Below are 25,658 nucleotides of genomic sequence, written 5' to 3'. Positions count from 1 at the left end.
CTTCACTCCACTGTAGAAGGAAAGCCTCTTCATCAATTCTCCATTTCACTTTATCTTGCGCTGTATGTTGCTAAGCAATGTCCCTTTATGTACTTAAATCATCTCGCCCTCTTCAGTTTCGTCTCCCTCTTTCTGAGTCTTGTTAGGTAACTTGGAATTTGGTTGTTTTGCAAGCCCATAATTATGTTTATATTATACATAGAACCCATGCAATATGAATCACACTAGTCAAAGCAGTGAACATTTAATGACAAACCAAGGAAACTGTACTCATTTTCATCATTTATTTTTGTCACAATTCCAAATGAATCAAAACAGTTTGAACAAATTTCAATAACATTCCGAGTCTTAAACATTTCAAGATACTCATATCTTGCAACAATAAAAACAATTGTTATATCAAACTACACAGAAAGTTTTTGTTCCATCACTGTTGTATGCAGAATTGTTTTGATATTTTGGTACATTATTTCAAATAAAACAATGGACATAACATGATGTTGTCTCAGTTTCCACTCAAACTTTTGAACAATTAGTCATGCACTCTTCATCCACTATTTGAAAACATAAACTCCAAACTCCAACTGACGTCCACTCACAATATTATTTTATGTGCCATTCATTGACAGTCAATGTATGTTACTAGTTTATAAATACTTATGATTTGACATTACGGAAGATGTGGCCATACCGCTACAAATTCTTAAAGGCAGGGAATAGTATTTTTCAAAGACCAGTATCCTCACTTGTCGCACATTCCAACAAATGCATTTATATTTATAAAACAAATCTGTGGAAATATTTAGCATAACAACTTAATACTTGGTAACGAGAAATGGAGAGCTGTTGATAGAATAAAACATTGTCAGAAACGGCTCCCTCTGAAGTAACAAAGTTTTTGAGCAAAAGGTATCATTTCTCACTCAAATATTAAAAGACGTCAGGCTTGAGGCATTTTATTATGGCATCTGAAATCACACAAATTTGTGCAGCAAGGGTGTTTTTCTTTCATTAATCTCTTGCTACTTCGATGACCACATTAGTAAAAGTTTGTTAATTTATGCATATCTTTGGATACACCAAGTGAGAATACTGGTCTTTGACAATTACTAAAGGTGTCCAGTGCCTTTAATCTAGAAGTTGTTTTTATTTGAATGACTTCAGCAACCATCACGTTCTCGTCGTGTACATGTCTTTATCTTCGGGGTTTGACATTCCATGGTCAGCCTGCGACTCCACAGCATCTGTAGAGGGCGCTGTTTCAGTGACATCATCACCAGGGGTGGGCGTGTCTTCTTGATTGGACATAACTGGTTCTTCGGTTTGTTTCTGCAAAAAGCAAATTTCAAAACAAATATAACATGCTTTTCACCACATAAAAGCAATAATAATAACTTATCCACCCGTAGAGTGTCCAAGGCGCCTACAATAATACAATATAATAACTTACCCCCAAACAAAATTACACATGGAAAATGACGGTCAAATTACAATGAGCTAGAAAGGCCAGAGACATTAAATGAGTTCTAAGCTCACATTTCAAAGTACTTAAGGAACTAGATGTTTAAACATGTAGTGGTAACAAATTCTACAAACAAGGGAGCAGCTGTATCAAACAGCCTGTCCCCCAGCTTCTTTTCGAATGTGGCTCAAAATCGACCTGCCACCGGAAAACCTTATAACTGATATTCTTTAGTGGGTATACAAGCATGCAGCACTTTCTTGACCAATGACATCCATTCACTGGTATACCCAGAGCCTATGTATATCCATTGTATATCAAAGACAAGGCACCAGTCTATCATGCATACCTTTGCAATGGCTCCACTCATTCTTTCCTTGACTCGTTCAGCCACTCCGCTCCCAACACTGTCACTCCAGAATGTTTTCAATGCTTCATACTCTGCTTTGGTTATCCTAACAACCTGGTACGGATAGCAGAGAGAAGCAGTCGCTGTCATCAGACCACCGGAGTACACAATCTTCCTCAGCATCCCTCCTTGAAAGAAAAACAAGAACGCTTTAAAATTTAAAGGATTCAGGTACTTTTTCAAAATGTCCACAGATTTACATTAAACTTACAGTGATTGAAGATAATGAAAGTGGAAAGCTTCCCTTCAAATATTACTAACTGAGGTTGTGTAGTTTTTGAGAAATGAGTAAAACAAGTCACGAAATAACTTTCGTCTCAGGAAGACGAAAATTATTCTATTAATTTAATTACTAATTTAACACCTTAAACAAATCTGTGGTTATAATATGTAAATCTTCCTCATTTCCAATCTGCTGTACAAAGAACTACCCCAAAAGGTTCTAAATTCTGATGTTACCTTTTCTTGCTAGAACAACTCCAGTAAGACCAGCCAAGGTGATAACTCCTGCTCTTTGGTAGATCCCTTCCTCTGTCTTGACAAACTCAACAATATCTTCAAGAAAATATGAAGAAAAAAACCAGTTGATTAATAACATACATTGATATCGTGGGTGCTTATTATCCATCACAATCTCAATCCAGGCATATTATTGGTTAGATTTTGACACTTAGGAGGAAAAATTCAACAGGAAAAAGTCACCATCAGGTAAAAAATCCAATCCAAATGTGGTCTTTGGCCCACAGGATCCCACCAAGACAAACAAGCAGGGAAAGATCATCAAACTATATCACCCATTGACACCGCAAATATGTAAAACAATATCTAGTCTGCAGTTAAAGACAATGGACACTAGTGGTAATAAGTCTTCTCATTTGGTGTATCTCAACATAAGCATAAAATAACAAACCTGTGAAAATTTGAGCTCGATTGGTCGTCGGAGTTGCGAGATAACTATGAAAGAAAAAACACCCTTGTCAGACGAAGTTGTGTGCTTTCAGATGCTTGATTTCGAGACCTCAAATTCTAAATCTGAGGTCTCGAAATCAAATTCCCGGAAAATGACTTCTTTCTCGAAAACTGTGTCACTTCAGAGGGAGCCGTTTCTCACAATGTTTTATACTATCAACCTCTCCCCAATACTCGTTATCAAGTAAGGTTTTATGCCAATAAGTAACTACCAATAGTGTCCACTGCAGTTAAAAAATATTATGTTTCTGGTAATGAAACAAAGAATGCCTCATAAGTTAACTTGATCACTATAGCTCACAAGCCTAAGGAAACATGTAAACAATGGTGCTTGCTATGTGAACCAAGAACACCAGGGTTAACCCAGCCTATTCCTCCATGAAAAGTGTTCTGGGTTCTTTCACATGCAATGGACCTTATGCATTGACGTCATCCAGCCACCATCTTAGAGGAAAAATGATGACGAAACAATCGAGACCCACGGATTTGTATGCGCGGCGCACAGTATTGACTAATAAACAACCTCCTTTTGACCTCTAGGTGAGGGCACCTTATGTACATGACGTCATGTACATAAGGTCTATACCAATCCTAGTACACATGACCTACAGCTTTTAAAATGTCCCATCCAAAAGACAAATAAATAATGGTGAAGTACACAGGACTGGGACTCAAACCTGCTGATCAGAAACACCAGAGCATGAATCCGGTGCCTCGTACCCGCTCAAACATGACACGCCCCAACAAACGCTCCTTGATATTTAACTCTTATATTAACTCTCATACTTCAACCATGCAACAACTCAAGTCCAGGGCCCGATTTCAAGCAGAAAATATTGCTCAACATTATTCTGCTCAGCAAAATTAAGCAGGATACCAGTTACATTTTGTAAGTGTTAAATGGTACTTTAACTGGTAACCTTATTTTGGTTACATCATTTCAGTTGTGCTTAGCAACTTTTTAGGCTTAAAGACAGTGGACACTTTTGGTAATTGTCAAAGACCAGTCTTCTCACTTGGTGTATCTCAACATAATTCATAAAATAACAAATCTGTGAAAATTTGAGCTTAATTGGTCGTCGGAGTTGCGAGATAATAATGAAAGAAAAAACACCCTTGTCACACGAAGTTGTGTGCTTTCTGATGCTTGCAGCCATGATTCTAAAATTAGCCATTATGAACTGTATTATATACAGGAATCTTGCTATCACCTTTTTCTTTCTGTTCAGCAAATTTGTAGGCTTGTTTGACCTTCTCTACTGCACCCTGAAAAAAAATAAAAAAATAACTTGAAGTACAATGTATGCGGAGCAATTACACAACTACAGAGGATTGCTGTAGAAAAGGGAATAATAGAACAGCAAAAGCACTGCAGGATCTGTACAGTATGTTGGTGTGTTTAAATGCTACTTACAAGGTGTGGACCAGAGAACAAACGAGGTCCACATAGTGTAGGGACTTGAAACGCTCTGTGGACTTACACATGTAATGGAACAGCAATAGCACTGCAGGATCCGTACAGTATGTGGGTGTGTTTAAACGCTACATACGAGGTGTGGACCAGAGAATAAACGAGGCCCACATAATGTGGGGACTTGAAACCTGTGGACTTACATATGTCCACACAGTGTTTTTAAATTAGTGTTGAAGAATAGGATTTCCCTTAAGTGTACAGAACAAAGGACTCTTCAGAGTGACTGAAACAAAGAGCTGTGTGGGTGAGTAGGTATAATACAAAACCAAACCGGGGCCTATAACAAAAGAGGACAATAGGGTCCACAGTTCAGGAAAAGTCCACAGCAAGTTACCCACTGGTATCAACCGGATTGATCCGGTGTGGCGGTTTCAGTCTTCCGCCGTGTTCAGTTTTCCGGGTGACGTAGTCGGTCATATCAACACGTTGTTCAAACGGTTTTAGCTTTCCGGCGTGTTCAGTTTTCCGGGTGACCTCTCAGATACCGCCGCGAGTACCCTGGCGAGTAATGTAGTTCTCTCAGCAGTGACCCCACATTGTTTATATTACGATTCTTTTCTGTCTAGTCACATAATCTCTTGTCCTATCTTTACATGTATTCATGGGAACAACTTCAGGCAGGTCACACTCTGCTTGCATAAAAAACAACTCATACGATCCACGCGTTTCAAACGCCGCCATGACAGCTACCGGAGGGTAACGGATAACTCAATACGGCACTAAAAATGGACTACTTTCGCTTGCTGTGCGCAGGCATCGCATGACGTAATGCTACCGTATTTGGTCATTCGGAAAACTGAACACAGCGGAAAGTTGAAACCGTAACACCGGTACCGTTGGGGGGGGGGGGGTCAGGGTAAGGGGTCAATCTTACCTGAACAGAATCAGAAACTGTCCACACATTCTGCCGGACAATAGAAACTGCCTGATACAAGTACCCACTGGTATCAACTGGATTGATCCGGTACTCCACTTGTGCATCATCATATATGGATAGATTCCTGGGTAGAACTCCCTGTCGTTTGGCTTCCCCTGGATTAGTAACAGCGTCAGCCTTCACCACTGGTAAACCAAGAGCTAAACCAGCTGATCCTAACACAGGCAAAGCTGCTACTCTTAATATTCGCCTCATCTGTAAAAAACAAAGATAGATAGTTGTCACAACACTTAAAGTTATCAACACTTATTGGGCACAGCAAAAGTTAGTCAACAAAAATGTTGAGCAGACAGCACCAAATTTGCGCAAGGCCTGAAACTTGGCGTGGCATATCGGGGGCCTTTCTCAAACCACGGCTTGGGCTCCGGCTCAGGCTTAGGCTCCGCGCGCTGTGTTCCAGCTCGGCCTTTAACCTGCATTTTCAGCGCGTATTGCTGATTGTTGAGGAAAGCCCCTGGTGCGCAGGCTTAAAGCAGTGCACAAATTTAAAATCGGGCCATTGTTTGGCGCTCAGCAGAGGCTGAAGTTTGCGCGAGGATTAAAGTTCGCGCCCAACAGCCTCATCCACTTCCATTTAATAATTTACTATTCTATTTTTCTAATCTAACTAACTCTCAACACTGAGAGTGAGATATCACTTTTTGTAAAAATGAGTGAAAAAGTGATGAGTATTGAGTGATTGGAAAGTTATCCGTTAGTAGGGTTAGGGTTGTCGCCGAGTGTGGCCCTGTATTCTATAGTTACTCCCTAGTAGTAAGTAAGGAGCTGTTTAATAAATTTTCAAGATCAAGACTTGAACTTCATATTGAAGTTGAACCTGCACTCTCTTCATAACAATATATAACACTAACAGTCAGTGCACAGCCCCATTTCAATTTTGGATGCGCTGCATGCACACAATCATAATAAACCAGTTGAACAATTCAACTCAACTCGTTCATAAATCAACAACCACAATTAAGTCCGATTCGTGATGATTACAAAAATGAAACTCCAAGCCACACTACAACTGTGTAATACGTTGGTAACTCCTCACCTTTACCGATTTCACGGGAGGCGAGGGGAAAAAGAGGACAAACTTACCTGTTTGGCGGCCATTTCGATCTTCGCCTTGTGCAGAGAGTCATCAGAGTAACCTTTGACCTCATCAATAATGACAAACCTAACGAAAGCTCATGCATTATTCATCATATTGCGATGTACAAATTAAACACGTGTACGGTTTGGTTATTCAAAAAGGTTCTCAAAACACAAATTTTGCGATTCAAAAAGCTTCTCAAAAACAATTTGTTATGATTAATGTGATGGGATAATGGATAAACTTTTTTATGAATAAGTGTAAATGTAATGCATCTTAACCCCTTTGATCATAGAGTCCTTCCTCTATGCTTTGATGAATCACCTGTACTGTATTCCAGAAAATTGCAAAACCTAGCTCTTGGACTTTGAGTTTTAAAACGGAGTCGAGTGATACATGATTTACGTAAATTCAAGTCAAGTGCATTTTTGAAGAACTTATTTACCAATATTTAGGGATGCCTATTTCAATTTGACTGTCACATTACTATTTAAATACAATCAAAATTTTAAACTTTTGAATAATTTTGTACAAACAAGGTATACTTTTGATCTATTATTCGGAATGAGTCTCCACACATTGTGCCGCGCCTATGGATGACATGACACTTGAGGTGAATTTAAATGAATCGAATGTACACAGAAAGCATAGGTTATGTAGGCCCTACTGGAGGTTATGTCGATCCTATGATTTGGAAATAGATAGTTATTGGAGTGCAACTCAGCTCATCAAGTAAAACTGCAGGCATCAACCTTTTTGGTTATGTATACCCATGGAGTTCTACCACAGTTATACCCCACCCCACCCTTCATTTTCTTCTCTTATGATTTGTGAAACTGAGGTATAGGAAAGCTGTAGAGCAAGATGGTTTATGTTTTAGGTCATATCACCCCCCCCCCCCCCTCATTATGTTCACTTTTTTTTTTCATTTCGATTATTTCAATTCCAAAACGAATCGATTGTCTACAATAGGCAATAGTGACCTAACGGACCTCCAAAACGAATCGATTGTCTACAATAGGCAATAGTGACCTAACGGACCTCCAAAACGAATTGACTGTCTACAATAGGCAATAGTGACCTAACGGACCTCCAAAACGAATTGACTGTCTACAATAGGCAATAGTGACCTAACGGACCTCCAAAACGAATCGACTGTCTACAATAGGCAATAGTGACCTAACGGACCTCCAAAACGAATTGACTGTCTACAATAGATAGTGACCTAACGGACCTCCAAAACGAATTGACTGTCTACAATAGGCAATAGTGACCTAACGGACCTCCAAAACGAATCGACTGTCTACAATAGGCACTAGTGACCTAACGGACATCCAAAACGAATTGACTGTCTACAATAGGCAAATACGGTGACCTAACGGACCTCCAACAACGAATCGACTGTCTACAGCAAAGTTGCTTGGCTTGTGAAACTCTTCGAGCACTTGCCGGACCTCCACTATGTAGCAGCCCCCCTTGGTAAACATAGAGGAACCCGTATACGTATACGTCATGTGGTATGATATCGCTGCTGTGCGTGTGGATGGAGCTTGTGAAGTTGACAAACTGCCCTCCATACATCATGCACTTAGTGAGGCCGCCGTTCCCCGTACTATGTGGGTGTACCAGTTACTTGAAGATCTGCTGACTAGCCCAAAATAATCTGTCTTCGTCGAGGACTTCAACCAAGTTTTGACACAAACTTTTGAACGATTTCTCGTCGCCGACAGTACACCCAGTACACTCAGAATTAAAGAGTAAAGAGTGGTAGTTCATTTAATTCCGTATGCAAGTTTGCAGTTTATTTCATGGTGAGTAAGAATTGTGAAGTTTTGTTGCTGGTCTTCGGACTTCGTGCACAAAGTGTGTGGGTGAGTGTTGTGTGTGTGTGAGTGAATTTCTATACATGTAGTGTACAGCGACTTCATCAACGCACTGTGCTATCGTAATACGATGGCATTAAATGGCGGTGTTGGCATAAGAATATTTGCAACTTTTTCGGCACCAGAAGTTTAAAAGGCCGGATGGGTTATCGGTATAAACCCACAATCTGGTCGTATCTTTTACTACGGTCATGGTGGGATTGTGTGAGTTTTCCGGTAGTTAATAACAGGGAAATGGTGGGAAAGGTTGCCACAAGTTGTTTGGTAACTTTGGTAGGGGGTGGGTGATTTCGTTTTCGTGAAAATTCAAAGTACACGCTGTGAACTCCAACCACCTGTCATGCCTGTACGTACGTACAGTACCAATGGGTGTCATTTTGAATCAGATGTACAGTGCATGGATGCTTGTTGTGTCTAGACTGCATTCCATTGTACTCCGGCCTGGGATTTAAACTTTGTGGAATTTCTAAGTAGTAATAAGAGTTGGGCAAAAGCAACTTTGTTATTTTGGACTTGGTTATTTGAGAATTGTCTTCAATAATGAATTCACTTAGCAAAAAAAGTTGTAAAAATAGCTAACTTTCCCTCCATAAATAGGTAGGCAATTTTGCTTTTCAACTTTCTGTTTAGCAAAAGGCAGGAAAAGCCAAGCACAGTATGGTCTAGTGATTTGGGCCTATTTTCATTAAGCTGCACATCAAGCACAACAACTACAACTAACTAAGCAGAACAAAAATGCTTACCAGTAAAAAAACCAGTAGGCCTATGATATGTTACTGTACTGGTATCCTGCTTAACTATTGCTAAAAAGAAGTTTTTAAGAAATACTTTTTTGCTTTCGCAGCTCTGAAATTGGGTTGTGGTACTTTTTCATCCTTTTATTTTAGCAGCTCTAGGCATTTTGTTCAAACTTCATAAAGTTTGTAAGCATAAAAACTTGCTAAGCACAGACAAATCTTGCTTAGCAGAAATATGTAACCTGCAAAAATTCCATAACATTTACATTTTTAAGACTGGTGCCTAACAATTTTGCTACTTGATTTTTATGCTTGACAGCTAAATAAAAAATTGTTTTAATTAAGACCGGTTTAATAAAAACATGGACATAAAAACCATATAGGACACACCAGATTGCAGAGTAGAGCCTTTAAAACCCAAGGCAAATTTATCGATCTCACAAGCTTTCACGGTCGAAAATTTTCATGCTTGCATTCTTTCGCACTGTGTGCTCACAGTTAAAGGAACACGTTGCCTTGGATCGGTCGAGTTGGTAAATAAAAAGCGGTTGAAACCGTTTGTTATGAAATGCATATGGTTAGAAAGATGTTTTAAAAGTAGAATATAATTATCCACACAAGTATCACTCACAATTGCACGGTTTTCCTTTCACGTCGCGAACAAACACGGTCGGCCATTTATGGGAGTCAAAAATTTGACTCCCATAAATGGCCGACCGTGTTAGTCGACGAGGTAAAAGGAAAACCACGCAATTTTGAGGCAAATTTGTATGGATCATTGTATTCTACTTTTAAAATAGACCAACATGTCCAATCCAAGGCAACGTGTTCCTTTAAAGTTTTTCAACTGCCTATCACATCCCAGAGTTTTCATTAATTGATTTCTTATAATCAAGGGTCATTTCAGATGAAATAATTTTGCAGAAAGTTTACTACCATGACCACCATCTTATAAGAAAAAAATGTTTTGAATAAAAATGACACAACAAATGTTTAGGTTCACAGGCCTGATACTTCACGGAGGCAACGGAGGCGATTGCCTCTGTTGCCCCTTGCCATTGCCTTGGTGCCCTTGAAATGCTCCAGTAGAAATTTACAATTTCCTCATAGGGTGTCCTTTGCCAAAGAGAAAATGCCTTGGTGCCCTTGCCCTTTCAAAAACGAAGCATACAGTCCTGGGGTCATTTACCAAAGCATGACCCTTTATATCTTAATACCATTTGTTACAAATATGGTTCTAGAGCCACTAGTTTCCTCTATAATTTTCTGTTGGTGCCATTATGTAAGAAAATGTCACACTGACTAATACTTTTAATGGCCCGTGGAAGAGGAGTTTAAGTTGGCTGTGAAAGAAAAACAATATTTGTTTAATACCAATAAGAATTAATAAATTTCACTTTGTTTACGTTGAAAAGTAGTTTTTTTCTTTTGACAATTGTCAAAATTATGTCATCTTACTATATTAGCACCAGTGAATCAAATCCTTAAATGTCATCCATCCAATAAGCAAAATCATTTTAAACATTTTATTTAAAATTTACCCTGCAGTAAGTAATTTTCTTCTAGTGTTTTTAAAAGTAAATTTTTAGAGTAATGGAATGGAAAAAGGGTTCAAAATTAACACTGAACCAGGCCACAGACCAGTGTTTGTAGTGTAGGGCCAGTAAACTTATGAATATACAAGTCTAGTCGTCTAAGGTCTTGTATTTTTGAGAAATAAAACCGCGCCTCTTCTTTTAGATAAAAAACTTAAAGGAACATGTTGCCTTGGATCGGTCAAGTTGGTCTTTAACCATTTAAAGCGTTTGTAACTGTTTGTTATAAAATGCATATATATGATTAGAAAGATGTTGTAAAGGTAGAATGCAATGATCCACACAAACATGCCTCAAAATTGCACGGTTTTCCTTTTACCTTGTTGACTAACACGGTCGGCCATTTATATTGGAGTCAACTTTTTGACTACTCCCACAAATGGGACACAACCATACACAAGTCAATGGGAATTGACACAACCATACACCAGTCAATTGGAAACTACACAACCATACACAAGTCAATGGGAAACTACACAACCATACACAAGTCAATGGGAAACTACACAACCATACAAAAGTCAATAGGACACTTCACAACCATACACAAGTCAATGGGAATGGACACAACCATACACCAGTCAATGGGAAACTACACAACCATACACAAGTCAATTGGAAACTACACAACCATACACAAGTCAATGGGAAACTACACAACCATACACAAGTCAATTGGAAACTACACAACCAATACACAAGTCAATGGGAAACTACACAACCATACACAAGTCAATAGGACACTTCACAACCATACACAAGTCAATGGACACTTCACAACCATACACAAGTCAATGGGAATTGACACAACCGTACATAAGTCAATGGGAAACTACACAACCATACACATGTCAATGGGAAACTTCACAACCATACACAAGTCAATGGACACTTCACAACCATACACAAGTCAATGGGAATTGACACAACCGTACATAAGTCAATGGGAAACTACACAACCATACACATGTCAATGGGAAACTACACAACCATACACAAGTCAATGGGAAACTACACAACCATACACAAGTCAATGGGAAACTACACAACCATACACAAGTCAATGGGAATTGACACAACCATACACAAGTCAATGGGAAACTACACAACCATACACAAGTCAACGGGACACTTCACAACCATACACAAGTCAAAGGGAATTGACACAACCATACACCAGTCAATGGGAAACTATACAACCATACACACAAGTCAATGGGAAACTACACAACCATACACAAGTCAATGGGAAACTACACAACCATACACAAGTCAATGGGAAACTACACAACCATACACAAGTCAATGGGAAACTACACAACCATACACAAGTCAATTTGACACTTCACAACCATACACAAGTTAATGGGAAACTACACAACCATACACAAGTCAATGGGAAACTACACAACCATACACATGTCAATGGAAAACTACACAACCATACACAAATAAGTCAATAGGACACTTCACAACCATACACAAGTCAATGGGAATTGACACAACCATACACAAGTCAATGGGAAACTACACAACCATACACAAGTCAATGGGAAACTACACAACCATACACAAGTCAAGGGAAACTACACAACCATACACAAGTCAATGGGAAACTACACAACCAAACACAAGTCAATGGGAAACTACACAACCATACACAAGTCAATGGGAAACTACACAACCATACACAAGTCAATGGGACACTTCACAACCATACACAAGTCAATGGGAATTGACACAACCATACACCAGTCAATGGGAAACTATACAACCATACACAAGTCAATGGGAAACTACACAACCATACACAAGTCAATGGGAAACTACACATCCATACACAAGTCAATGGGAAACTACACAACCATACACAAGTCAATGGAAACTACACAACCATACACAAGTCAATGGGAAACTACACAACCATATACATGTCAATGGGAAACTACACAACCATACACAAGTCAATGGGACACTTCACAACCATACACAAGTCAATGGGAATTGACACAACCATACACCAGTCAATGGGAAACTATACAACCATACACAAGTCAATGGGAAACTACACAACCATACACAAGTCAATGGGACACTTCACAACCATACACAAGTCAATGGGAATTGACACAACCATACACCAGTCAATGGGAAACTATACAACCATACACAAGTCAATGGGAAACTACAAAACCATACACAAGTCAATGGGACACTTCACAACAATACACAAGTCAATGGGAATTGACACAACCATACACCAGTCAATGGGAAACTATACAACCATACACACAAGTCAATGGGAAACTACACAACCATACACAAGTCAATTGGAAACTACACAACCATACACAAGTCAATGGGAAACTACACAACCATACACAATTCAATGGGAAACTACACAACCATACACAAGTCAATTGGAAACTACACAACCATACGCAAGTCAATGGGAAACTACACAACCATACACAAGTCAATGGGAAACTACACAACCATACACAAGTCAATGGGAAACTACACAACCATACACAAGTCAATGGGAAACTACACAACCATACACAAGTCAATGGGAAACTACACAACCATACACAAGTCAATAGGACACTTCACAACCATACACAAGTCAATGGGAATTGACACAACCATACACAAGTCAATGGGAAACTACACAACCATACACATGTCAATGGGAAACTACACAACCATACACCAGTCAATGGGAAACTACACAACCATACACAAGTCAATGGGAAACTATACAACCATACACACAAGTCAATGGGAAACTACACAACCATACACAAGTCAATTGGAAACTACACAACCATACACAAGTCAATGGGAAACTACACAACCATACACAATTCAATGGGAAACTACACAACCATACACAAGTCAATTGGAAACTACACAACCATACACAAGTCAATGGGAAACTACACAACCATACACAAGTCAATGGGAAACTACACAACCATACACAAGTCAATGGGAAACTACACAACCATACACAAGTCAATGGGAAACTACACAACCATACACAAGTCATTGGGAAACTACACAACCATACACAAGTCAATAGGACACTTCACAACCATACACAAGTCAATGGAAATTGACACAACCATACACAAGTCAATGGGAAACTACACAACCATACACATGTCAATGGGAAACTACACAACCATACACCAGTCAATGGGAAACTACACAACCATACACAAGTCAATGGGAAACTACACAACCATACACATGTCAATGGGAAACTACACAACCATACACAAGTCAATGGGACACTTCACAACCATACACAAGTCAATGGGAAACTACACAACCATACACAATTCAATGGGAAACTACACAACCATACACAAGTCAATTGGAAACTACACAACCATACGCAAGTCAATGGGAAACTACACAACCATACACAAGTCAATGGGAAACTACACAACCATACACAAGTCAATGGGAAACTACACAACCATACACAAGTCAATGGGAAACTACACAACCATACACAAGTCATTGGGAAACTACACAACCATACACAAGTCAATAGGACACTTCACAACCATACACAAGTCAATGGAAATTGACACAACCATACACAAGTCAATGGGAAACTACACAACCATACACATGTCAATGGGAAACTACACAACCATACACCAGTCAATGGGAAACTACACAACCATACACAAGTCAATGGGAAACTACACAACCATACACATGTCAATGGGAAACTACACAACCATACACAAGTCAATGGGACACTTCACAACCATACACAAGTCAACGGGAATTGACACAACCATACACCAGTCAATGGGAAACTATACAACCATACACAAGTCAACGGGAAACTACACAACCATACACAAGTCAACGGGAATATACACAACCATACACAACTCCAGAGATGCCAAGTCCAGAGGCCAGCTATGCGTGAGATTTTTCAAAGCTCAACACCCCCCCCCCCCCCCCCCGAAAAAAAAATTGCCAGTTTTAGAAGGCCTTTCGAAATCACCGCCCAACTTTTTTTATTATTTAATTTATTTTTTTTATAAAAAAAAAATCAGAAATTTAATTGTGGACAAAAAAGTGTTCCAAAATGCATCAAAAACCTCTTCATAATAATTAAAACTAACATGAGGTACACAGAATTTGTTGATGGTTAATGTGGATGTACGATTGTGTCAGATTATTTCCTTCCGAACTAAAAAAAAATTGACTAAAAATGATGCCCAAAAAATCCTCCGCTCACTTCCTCTGCCTGTTGTGTCTTCGCTAGTGGAGCGCATTTCACGAGTTTGCTAAAACGAATCGGGAAAAACTTGTGCGCAATAAGCGTTTTGCGCTCTGCCGAATTTGTGAGTCTCATGCCTAATGCGTGGAGACTTGATAGGTCTGCGGTTTTGGACATGTTACATATTTTCTGGTCCAGATTTTTTTTTGAGGTACAACCCTTCAGTAGTGTAATGGTCGTTCTAGCCATTGGAATGAGAAGGATACTAAGCTAAGTAATTGGTCTTAAAATTAAACTTATTTATCCAACATAATTTTGTAAATTTAGTCCCTTTTCGATATCTCAAACTAGCCAGTATTATAGGCAAATAATGTGTGTTTCTGCCCAAACTTTATCCACATCATTATTTGTGTAAATATTTTGATATAATTTTGTTCAAAGATAAGTAATTTGTGCGGTTAAACTATAGAGACAGGATACGAAATGAATAAAATGGAAATTTTAATTGTCTTTTTATAATTTTTTGTTTTGTTTACAGACCTACAAGAACATTTCTCCTGGCTATACATTTAAAAATGTCTATGTCGGCTGAAGTGGCAGGTGAAGATGTACTGAGCAGCTTGATAATTAGAGTAGGAAACAGTCTCCCAAAGGCTGAGAAGTTCTTCAAGGACTCAGCTCCAAAGAATCTCCCGGAAACCATCACAAACCCCAACATGGCATCTGAATCTCAGGATAGCATTTTGGAAACCATGGCAACAGCAGATGACTATCAGTGGATGAACAATAAAGGAGATGACGATGCGACGATGGGGATCAAGATCAAAGAGGAGAATAATAACGAGATTGATAAAAGTTCAGTGTATGATTTCCACGAGGAGGATGAGCCAGTTCCTTTGGATGCCATTAAGATTGTACAGCAGATATCGAACGAAGCTAACCATCTATTTGATAAGGCTCCCCTGCAGGCCCAACCTCACCGCATCCAGAAGAATTTGAAAACAATGCATTATGAGTGCCCCTACTGTTCCTTCTCATCATTGTACTACAGCGCCGTCTCAAACCACACCTTAATACACACCGGTGAGAAACCATACCAGTGTCATCTGTGTAACTACCGCGCTCGCCAACGAGGGCACATCCTCATCCACATGCGCATTCACAGCGGTAAGAAACCCTTCAAATGCTCCAAATGCAGCTACTCCACCATACAGCGGAACCACCTGAGGGTACATATGCAGGTGCATAGTAAAGACAGGCCGTTTGAATGTCCGGGGTGTCCGTACCGCTCTAAGCATCTCTCCATCCTTCAGATGCATGTCAAGAAATTCAAGCACGATCACATCTATGAGTGTGATCAGTGCGATTACACCTCGTCACGAAAACACAATCTCACCCAGCACATGTATATTCACACCGGAGCCAAACCGTTCAAGTGTGACATGTGTCCGTACGAATCCAGCCAGAAAGGTCATTTGAATATTCATATCCGCAGTCACACCCGCGAGAAACCTTACAAATGCATGGAGTGTCCGTTCGCATCCACTGTTCCAAAATCCCTTCGTGAGCATATGTGCATGCATCACGGGTTACGCCCTTACAAGTGCACCTATTGCAGTTTTTCAACGAGCCAGTCGTTCTCCCTCAAGAAGCACACCGCTCTTCACGTCACTGACCTTATGACCTTTAGGTGTAAAAACTGCAACTTCAACTCCACGAACGTAGATGATTTTTTAAAGCATCGCAAAGTCCACAAAGCACCCAAGTCTTACACTTGCAGCATCTGTGATTTTACAACTCCGTTTAAGTTTCAGTACACCATCCACATGCAAAGCCACGACAATCTAATGGTCAGTTTGAACATGGATGATGTCTCGACCAAAGATAACTCGGACGGCTCTCAAAGCTCACCAATAAAGTATAACAACAATGTAAAGGACCGTTCTACATGTGAGATGATCTTAGTGAACGGGAAACTTCGTAAAAAATGTTATGTTGATCGCGATGTTCAGAAATCACCTAAAAGAGAGCAGCCCTCGGATGTTAAAACAGGGACAAAGTTGAAAATCAGTGTCAGTTCACTTGTCAATGGGGGGAAGAAAACGCCCACCAAGACTACGCCCACCAAAACTACGCCCACCAAGACCAAATTAGGACAGAGTGAAATGAGTAATGAAGCACAGTCGAGGTTGCCACGGACTACACAGTCTCCAAGTAGTGCCACTAAGAAGAAAATGATGAAGAATTACTTGTGTTCGTATTGTGACGCTAAGATACTCGGTCAGGAAGACTGGGAACGTCATGAAGTACGCCACTTCAAGCAATGGCCAGAAATAGTATAGATACATCGTACATCTTAGACTAGTGGACAAGTCGTTAAATGTCTGTCGCGGTGATTGCGTTCCGACTCTATTTAGAATCTCCCCGCAATTCCCGCGGTATCCTCGCGAGACTACTGCTTAAGCTTACTACTGCTTAAGCTTACTACTGCTCTCACGTCGACTACGGTCCCAAGTCGGCAACTAGCAGTGATTTCACGAGAGCAGTATTGCATCGCAGAAACGACATCGCCACAACTCAACTATCTCACCGTGGCAAACAATTAAAGACTTGTCCACAAGTCTACGCACATCTAGACCAAAGACCTTCGACTCGTACATTCTATTCCAGAATCTACACTTTCTCGTCCATTCTACTTAATTTAATTCCACTATCAATTAGGATTCTTGTGCTATTGTATCCCAAGTTGTACATATGAAAGACAGATAAAAAAAAATCAAGCAAAGGTTTGGGGCTCGAAGGGTGCGGGGTGGGGGTACGTAACAGCTGGTAGAACCTCAACCCTCACATGGACAAAGTGACAAATCTCTGAGTGTAAAAAAGTATCTTACATAAAAGACAGAGAAATAAATGAATACAAAATTGTCACACATGAACTTGGTGATGCTGAGAGGGAGTGAGGCCCCCCCCCCTCCCAGCCTGGCACTGAACAATCAAGTGTAATCACAAAATATTTGTTTCAGATTTTTTGAAATTTACAAAGTGTCCCTTTATGGTTTATGTGATTTTGAGTGCTTCCAATTTCTTATGGACTTGAAGCGCAGACAGGGAATGGATTCCCTCCACCAAAGTTTTAAAGTTTTGTCACAAAACAGTTTTTCCATTGTTTTGAAATATGCAAAGAATTTATATAAATTTTTATTGTGAGTGCCTTCAAGTCGAACATTTGTAAAGTAAACATACTATGCAAAAGTGTAAAAGTGATTTTACACATGATGCAAGAAAAGAGTTTTTTTTTCCTGTTTTCTAAAAGATACGAACAAGTAATTGAAATGCTTAACTTCCAACAAAGTGTTTAATGAAAAAGTGTTGTGTTTTAACCAGTTGCCTTCTATTATAAAATAACTCTATGGCCAGTTTAGAATTCACAGTTCGAGCTTCAGCTTACATGTTTGTCTCCAAGTGGTTGTTTAGTGACATATTATATGCAAAGTGTGCCTCAAAATCAAATATTTGTAAAAGTTAACTTGTAACTATACTATGCAAAAGTGTAAAAAGGTGATTTTAGACATTTATATTAATACAAGAGTTTTGTTTTCCAGTTTACTAAAATTATATGAACAAGTAATTCCAATGCTTAATTTCCAACAAAGTGCTGCCATTTTTAGTATTTAACCATTTGCCTTCCATCATTGCCTTCTACTACAAAACAATTCTTTGTCCAGTTTAGAATTCACAGTTCAGGCTTCAGCTTTAATTTTTTTTTTTAAGTGCACTCACGACAAACAACAGCGTACAGAGGACAAAACATAGACTACTGATTGGCTGATTTGACCAGTAAGCTAAATCACTTTAGAGAAACAAATGAGGCTTCAGCTTACACGTAGGTCAAGTTTGTGAAAGGACCAAAAACTAGTGGTTGTATAGTGATATACATAGAGCATGCGCACATACGTTAAGTGCAACCGACTCTAGATATGTCAATGTGCCGGGCGACTCGATCTTGTGCTATGAAATTGATATTTTCCTTTTAGCTTTGTATTTGAATTGAGCAGAAACCAGCACTACAACACATTGTTTGTTGGTTGTTTCAATTTGTTTTGAAATTTTACTTATTACAAAAAAACATGCACTTTTGTGAGCTTTGACTTGTTTTTATATGAAAGTGCCTTTTAAAATCCTTTATGTAGTTTTTACATATACCGTGTAAGTTTCTTATTTTTGTAGTACATACAATGAGCTTCCTACTATGGACCTGTGAACTGAGGGCATTTTTTGTTTTAAAAAGAGTTCCTTTTTCACTTTTTTCTGTTATTTTTACAAATTTACTTAATTATTCCAAAAATGAATAACATCACATTTATATCCTTAAAAGTTTCTGGTTTTCATTACCTTAAAGCCATTGGACTCTTTCGGTAAACAGTATTGTCCAAGGCCCACACTTAGTGTATCACAACTTATATATAAAACAACAAACCTGTGAAAATTTAGGCCCAATCAGTCATCAGTGTCGGGAGAAAATAACTGCAAAACCCACCCTTGTTTCCGCACGTTTCGCCGTGTCATGTCATGTGTTTAAAATAAATCTGTAAATCCGATATCGAGAATTGATATTGTTTTAATGTTTTCTCAAAAAGTAAAGCTTTTCATGGGATAATTTTTCAAGAGATGCTTTTCACCATTACCTTCTGTAAACCCTGTAAGTTATTTGTAAATCTGTGAACGTTATTTTTTTTTCTGTTCCGAAAGTGTCCAATGGCTTTAAAGGACTTGGGTACTTTTTCAAAATCTCCACAGATTTACATTAAACTAACAGGGTTTGAAGATAATGATAGTAGAAAGCTTCCCTTAAAATATGACTTACTGAGGTGCTGTAGTTTTTGAGAAAAGAATAAAACAATGTCACAAAAATAATTTTTGTCGCAGTTTTAGCATGTAAAAACGTATTAACCAGTTATGGTATGTTGTGGTATTATAATATCATAACTGGTTAATATGTTTTTACATGCTAAAATAATTTTCGTCTCACCGAGTCGAAAATTATTTTGTGACTTGTTTTACTCTTTTCTCAAAATGATGATTCTTAGTCAGTTACAGCTAGAATTATTACATTAATTATTTGAACAAGAAGAAATTCAGAGACAAACTTTTTTTGGTTAAATTTAAAGTACACAATTTATTTTATAAATGATCATTGTTTATAATTGTTACAACACATATTGTAATAAATCCACTTGACAGTTTTCCTTGATATTTCCTTTCATTTTGTTTGTGTTTTCTGACTAAGCATGATTCAGGTAGTCACTACCTAATAAAGTATGTGCCCCAATCCCCAGAGAAGGGGGCACTGGATCTATCCTTATGTGTGATGTAATTCCACTATTGGACTTTTTTTAAGTACCTAAATTGATCTTTAGAATGACCAAATTAGGCTTTGTAAACTGACCTCCCCGACAACTTATCGCGACGACGATGTAAAAGGAAATGCCTGTCCGAAATAAGACCTTGGGTAAGGTGAGAGTCTTTCCTTGCGGAGGTCTGAAACTAAGATCGAAGGAGCTTCTTGGAACCAAATCGTCAGTGATAGAGAAGTAGGTCAAAGAGTCAGACTCTATTTACTTTGAGAAAATTACAGCATGTTTTTGTTTAGCAGGCAGACTAAAAAAGCCTGAACTCGGATGAAATTTCTCAGCTCCTGTCAGTCAATATTGTCCAGGGGTCTAAAGGACTGCATGATTTGCAATCACAAGGTTGTAGGTTCAAATCCTACCAGGCTAACCGCTGATTTCACAATGGCTAGAATGAGTCTTGTTGTCTAGTTATTGAATCCCAATTTCTTAATTTGTGCAATTCATAATCAAAGACATTAAACCAATGTGTGTATGAGAGAGATTGGCTGTTGCCAGCTTGGTGTTTATATCCCCCTAGGGGGCGTTTGCCAAGTTTTCTTGGTAGGAAAAACGTCTAAACAATCAAACAAACACTCTATCCATACAGCTACTTCATGTCAGTTTGACCTCTGACCTCTGTCCATATCACTACCTCCATTAAGGGTCTCAATTACAAATGAGACGTTAAACCAATGTTTGTATGAGGAGATATTGGCTGTTGCCATCTTGGTTGTTTATATCCCTGTGTGTGAGTTTGCAGAGTTGCCCTGGTGGGAAGATCTTCTAAACACTCTATCCATACAGAAGCGTTCATGTTAGTTTTGAAAACCTCTGTCCATATTAAAACCTCCATTAAGAATCTCAATTATAAATGAGACGATAAACCAATGTGTGATGAGGAGATATTGGCTGTTGCCAGCTTGGTGTTTATACCCCCGTGTGTGAGTTTACCAAGTGGCCATGGTGGGAAGATCTAAACACTCTATCCGTACATGTCCGTTTTTAAAACCTCTGTCCATTTTTACTACCACCATAAAGAATCTCAATTATAAATGAAGATCTCTAAGGATTACGTTGCTTGCTCTCGTTGTTCTTGCTGCTCCTTTAGTAGCTTCTTCTTCTTCTGTGTGATTCCGGTGGATCTGAACTCGGCCCTCTCTGCAAGGTACTCCTGTTTGCACATCTCAAAGAATTCTGGATCTTTATAGCTGGAAGAAAAAAAAAGGGGGTAGCAATAATCGCATAAACAGGTTTTGAACTGTAGATAAGTTAAAAAGTTAAAGTCTGTCCCAAGATGGCTCATTAGGCTTGTGTTTATACCCGTTATCCTGTGGATAAGGCACCTCCAGACCATTCAACCCCATGGTCTAATCGTAATCTTTGTAGCTGGAACAAAGCGAAGGGGGTAGCATTAATCACATGATAAACATGCTTGAACTGTGGAGAAGTTCAAAGTAAAGTCTGTCTCGAGCCAATATGGATCATCAGGCCTGTGTTTATATCCGGTTTCCTGTGGATAAGGCGCCTACAGATCATTCAACCCTATGGTCTGAACATCCAAAAAAGAAATGACTAATAACCCTTTTTAAATTTGCCTTCTCTTTTTTACACAAATATCCCATTCTCATTCACTACTTTTGTTCTTTGTTTTTCCATCTTCTTGTGTTGTTGCTCCTTCTTACACAACATTTCATCCAAACACTAACAAGCAGTATGGCCTAATTTCATGAAACCTGTAAGCATAAAAACTTGCTTAGCACAGACAAATCTTGCTAAACAGAAACTGGTTACCAGCCAAAGTTCTAAAAAGTTTACATTGTTGCAACTGGTGCCCCACTCATTTTTGGCTTAGCAAAGAAATTTGTTGAGCACAGAGGGCACATGCTGAGTAACATGTTTACTCCATAGCTAGGTGCAGTGTTAAAATAAGGGAATAAAAGGGTAGCGATGAGTTCTTAAAGACCCTGGACACTATTAGTAATTGTCAAAGACCAGTCTTCACACTTGGTGTGTCTCAACATATGCATAACATAACAAACCTGTGAAAATTTGAGCTCAATTGGTCGTCGAAGTTGCGAGATAATAATGGGAAAAAACACCCTTGTCACACCAAGTTGTGTGCTTTCAGATGCTTGATTTCGAGACCTGAAATTCTAAATCTGACGTCTCGAAATCAAATTTGCAGAAAATTACTTCTTTCTCGAAAACTACGTCACTTCAGAGGGAGCCGTTTCTCACAATGTTTTATACTGTCAACCTCTCCCCATTACTCGTTACCAAGTAAGGTTTTATGCTAATAATTATTTTGAGTAATTACCAATAGTGTCCACTGCCTTTAAATGGCCGTTTTAAACCGGCAGGGTCGTGGTTCGGCTCGGGCCTTTATCGCACGGCCACGACCCTGCAAGGTTTTAAACGGCAGTTTAAGAACGAGTCACTACTCTTTTATTCCCATTCATAAATGCCTTTTTGGTTAAAAGGCGTAATAAAGTAAGAAACTCTGTAAAACTTATATTAGTTTTGTTTTCTGTAAAACTTTGTTTTCTGTAAAACTTATCCGTTTTCCGACGTCCTTGAGCTCTGTACGCATGTTGCATTCTTATGACTGAGACAGTTTTCGGATATGCTTAGTGCGCGGAGTTAGTCTTGGTGCAAGACGTTTCTCGTTTTCCTTTCACACACAGCGCGGCCAACTCACCACCAGCGCCCGTATCGCCCGTAAGGAGAAACAACCGGTTATAACAGACCTCCAGCTGGTCATTACCAACCGTTTCAGCACCCCCAACGTGGCGCACTCTCCACCAACAGGAATAGCGAAACTGTCTGAGGTATTTATGAATGATGAATAATTGATAACTTACTAGTTTGTGAGGCAGTTTTTCAATGCGTTATTTTGTTCCCTACACTGCACGGCCATCAGTAATCCCTTCTCACGACAACAAGAGGTGAAAGCTGTGGGGATAAAAGTGGGAAAAAAACCCAACAATTTTAAATATAAACGCTAGCTTAAAACTAAAATTTAAACTCAAATTAAAATTGGTATTGTAAATAATTCAGATTTCCTTCAGAAGAGAATTATGAATTTGTTTTGGAGACACTAATTTGTGTTTGTGAAATTTTCCTTAAGTTTTTAAGCCATTTTTGATTTGAGACATTTAATACTGGTTTATGAAAGAAATTTCTGGCCTTGTCAGTCGCGACACTTGTGTCCTTTAGACACTTTATCATAATTGCTTCTCTCCACACAGGAGTATAAATGGGTACCGGGGAGAGCTCGGGAGTATAACCTGTGATGGACTGGCATCCTGTCCATGGGGAATAGAAATATTTTCAGTTATTGATGCCAGGGAAACTGGAACTAAACATAGCCCTGATGAGCCACATTGATATTGGCTCAGGACAGACTTTATTTTGTTTTTGTGTTGTGTAATGCATGTAAAAGAACCCAGTGCACTTATCGAAAAAAGATGAGGTTCGCCCCGGTTTTCCTGGCTGGATTGGCAATACATATTGCGCCACAGCACCTTACTGTTACATGGTGCTATGGATTAGGTCTCATAATTCAAAACTTTGTCCCACTCACCTTGCAGTAACGCTTTGTATTCTTTGAAAAAAAAGCGTGTTATAAATACGGTTATTATTTATAAACCTCACCACTTACCATCGACATACTCAGCACATCGTACTTTAGCTTTATCTCGCATCTTCTTTGGTATCAAGACTTCTTTTTCAACAGTTCGGAGATAGGTCTCATCATTCTGCCAAACTGGGAAAAAAAATCATAAAGTTTACAAAAACATTATTGTGTGGTCGGGTTGGTGTAGTGGTATCTTTCCTCGCGGACCCTGGTTCGAATCACACCGGGGCAGTGGATTGTTTTTAGTTAGTCCCTACCTTGGGTTTTCCCTGGAGCAATTTTCTGGGTTTAGGTCAAATAAAATGACAGTTGATCGTCCTCGCCCGCATCCTTTTTAGGGCCGTGTTTTTTTTTGTTTTTGTTTTTATTTTCAATAAAAAAAATTTTTTTTTTAAATTAAAAAAATCCATCCTTTCAAACCGACTGGCCTAAGGGGTTTTTCCCGAATCTAACGGGATGCTCACGAACACAGGTAACCGTCTGTTTCATAAAACAAAATAAGTGAATGCCTACCAGCAAATCTTTTTCTTTTAGTGTAATGATCCGACCATGTTAACCCGGGTCCTCATGCAACAAATAGATGTAAAATAAGTTTGCGGTGGGTTCAAACTGAAGAATTTGTGGCCTGTTTGAAGCGGCCATCTTGGGAGAAAATGAAGAAGAAAAAAAAGAAGGAAAAAAAAGGCCCTCATCCACCTCTTTTTGGAAAAATCCTGGCGATCAGCTGGTATTTTTTTTATTTTACCTTATTAATTAACTTAAACTGAAATTTCATTCAGTTCTCTTAGTTGTTAAGAAAGTTAATGGGCTTTTTGTAACTGAATTTACTGTTCTTGATCACAGCTTTTGCTTGATCATCAAGCAAAAGCTGTGATCGAGAACAGTAAAAACAAGATTACTAACCAAATTTCCACACGATTTTTTAGAGTTAGCAAACAATAACTGAATACCAGTAATTATTAGCAATAATGCAGCAAAAAGAAATTTGTTTGGTTATCCTGTTTTTATCAAGGAAGCAGTGTCATGCTAAGCAAATTTTTGTGCTTAGCAGCTCTATGAAATTGGGCCCTGGTGTTTGTACAGTCAGTGGTTAACAGATGCAGATGCTATGTTGTGCTATTCCCTAAACTAAAACTTGTAAACGTTTTAGTAAAAAACAATGAATGAAAAGGATCGATACCACTGGTCCTTGAGTAGTATTACCAGGCTTAAGTTAAGGCTTAGCCTTAGTGGAAAAGTTTCCGTATGGCGCCACCACTTTTTCATTCGAAATAAAATAATATAGTATCTAATTAGTAATTTACCTGATTGATATATCTCTTTTTGTAAAAATGAGTGGAAAAGTGGCGGCGCCATACGGAAAGTTATCCGCCTTAGTAAACAAAATGTATGCAAACTAGAAAGCACAATTATTGTGCCTGAGGCTGAGCGGCTCCTTAAAAAATTGGGCCCCTGATTAAAATGTGATTACATCATACTGGATGGAGAATACATAACAACACGCAACAACAACCATTTTCGATGATCGATTTATAAATTATATTAACTATTTATTCAACAAAAACATGATTCAAATGCAATAACTTTTGATAATGCAATGCATAAAATTTTCAACCCTTTAAATTAAACAAGCTAAGGATCATCTTTCTGCGAATGATGAAATTAATGCTTTTAAATGCGGTTCCGAGTTCTTTTATCTTACCGAACTTTTTTGACTTATTTTCCTCTGCCATGTTTATGCGCTGATTTTCACAAACTAATGATTCGGACAAGCGCCCTCAAGAGCATTTTTTCAATTTTTGGTCAAAGAGTTGACCCCGCCTACCCTGGCGCCC

General features: G+C 38.8%; 3 protein-coding genes across 3 annotated transcripts; 1 reads left to right on the top strand and 2 right to left on the bottom strand.

Moving 5' to 3' along the window:
- Positions 1 to 270: 270 nt before the first annotated feature.
- Positions 271 to 6,376, bottom strand: LOC139949738 (MICOS complex subunit MIC27-like). Its single transcript, XM_071948256.1, has 6 exons — positions 6,335 to 6,376; positions 5,189 to 5,446; positions 4,052 to 4,106; positions 2,331 to 2,426; positions 1,812 to 1,999; positions 271 to 1,329 (listed from the first exon to the last, which is right to left on the bottom strand). Exons 1-6 carry the CDS (start codon positions 6,347 to 6,349, stop codon positions 1,171 to 1,173), a joined length of 771 nt encoding a protein of 256 aa, XP_071804357.1. The 5' UTR covers positions 6,350 to 6,376; the 3' UTR covers positions 271 to 1,170.
- Positions 6,377 to 6,921: 545 nt separating this feature from the next.
- On the top strand, positions 6,922 to 17,699 carry LOC139950131 (uncharacterized). Its single transcript, XM_071948757.1, has 3 exons — positions 6,922 to 6,942; positions 8,007 to 8,086; positions 15,335 to 17,699. Exons 1-3 carry the CDS (start codon positions 6,922 to 6,924, stop codon positions 17,136 to 17,138), a joined length of 1,905 nt encoding a protein of 634 aa, XP_071804858.1. The 3' UTR covers positions 17,139 to 17,699.
- A 152-nt stretch (positions 17,700 to 17,851) lies between these two features.
- On the bottom strand, positions 17,852 to 25,587 carry LOC139949839 (COX assembly mitochondrial protein homolog). Its single transcript, XM_071948382.1, has 4 exons — positions 25,526 to 25,587; positions 23,848 to 23,952; positions 23,048 to 23,138; positions 17,852 to 21,394 (listed from the first exon to the last, which is right to left on the bottom strand). Exons 1-4 carry the CDS (start codon positions 25,554 to 25,556, stop codon positions 21,256 to 21,258), a joined length of 366 nt encoding a protein of 121 aa, XP_071804483.1. The 5' UTR covers positions 25,557 to 25,587; the 3' UTR covers positions 17,852 to 21,255.
- Positions 25,588 to 25,658: the final 71 nt, after the last annotated feature.

Source organism: Asterias amurensis, chromosome 17 (assembly GCF_032118995.1).
Source record: "Asterias amurensis chromosome 17, ASM3211899v1".
In the NCBI taxonomy this organism is placed as follows: domain Eukaryota; kingdom Metazoa; phylum Echinodermata; class Asteroidea; order Forcipulatida; family Asteriidae; genus Asterias; species Asterias amurensis.
The sequence above is the reverse complement of the archived record's forward strand: the minus strand, read 5'-3'. Positions and strand labels throughout refer to the sequence as shown.

Excerpts from the sequence above, each read along its gene's own strand:
- LOC139950131 (XM_071948757.1), top strand. The coding sequence starts at position 6,922 with ATGGATGACATGACACTTGAG. Across the intron at positions 6,943-8,006 it reads TGGATGACATGACACTTGAG|GACTTCAACCAAGTTTTGAC; the intron begins GTGAATTTAAAT and ends GTCTTCGTCGAG. Across the intron at positions 8,087-15,334 it reads AGTACACTCAGAATTAAAGA|ACCTACAAGAACATTTCTCC; the intron begins GTAAAGAGTGGT and ends TTTTGTTTACAG.
- LOC139949839 (XM_071948382.1), bottom strand. The coding sequence starts at position 25,556 with ATGGCAGAGGAAAATAAGTCAAAAAAGTTCG. Across the intron at positions 23,953-25,525 it reads AAATAAGTCAAAAAAGTTCG|TTTGGCAGAATGATGAGACC; the intron begins GTAAGATAAAAG and ends TTTTTTTCCCAG. Across the intron at positions 23,139-23,847 it reads ATGTGCTGAGTATGTCGATG|CTTTCACCTCTTGTTGTCGT; the intron begins GTAAGTGGTGAG and ends TTATCCCCACAG.
- LOC139949738 (XM_071948256.1), bottom strand. Across the intron at positions 2,427-4,051 it reads TGCTGAACAGAAAGAAAAAG|ATATTGTTGAGTTTGTCAAG; the intron begins GTGATAGCAAGA and ends ATTTTCTTGAAG. Across the intron at positions 2,000-2,330 it reads AGTTGTTCTAGCAAGAAAAG|GAGGGATGCTGAGGAAGATT; the intron begins GTAACATCAGAA and ends TTTTCTTTCAAG.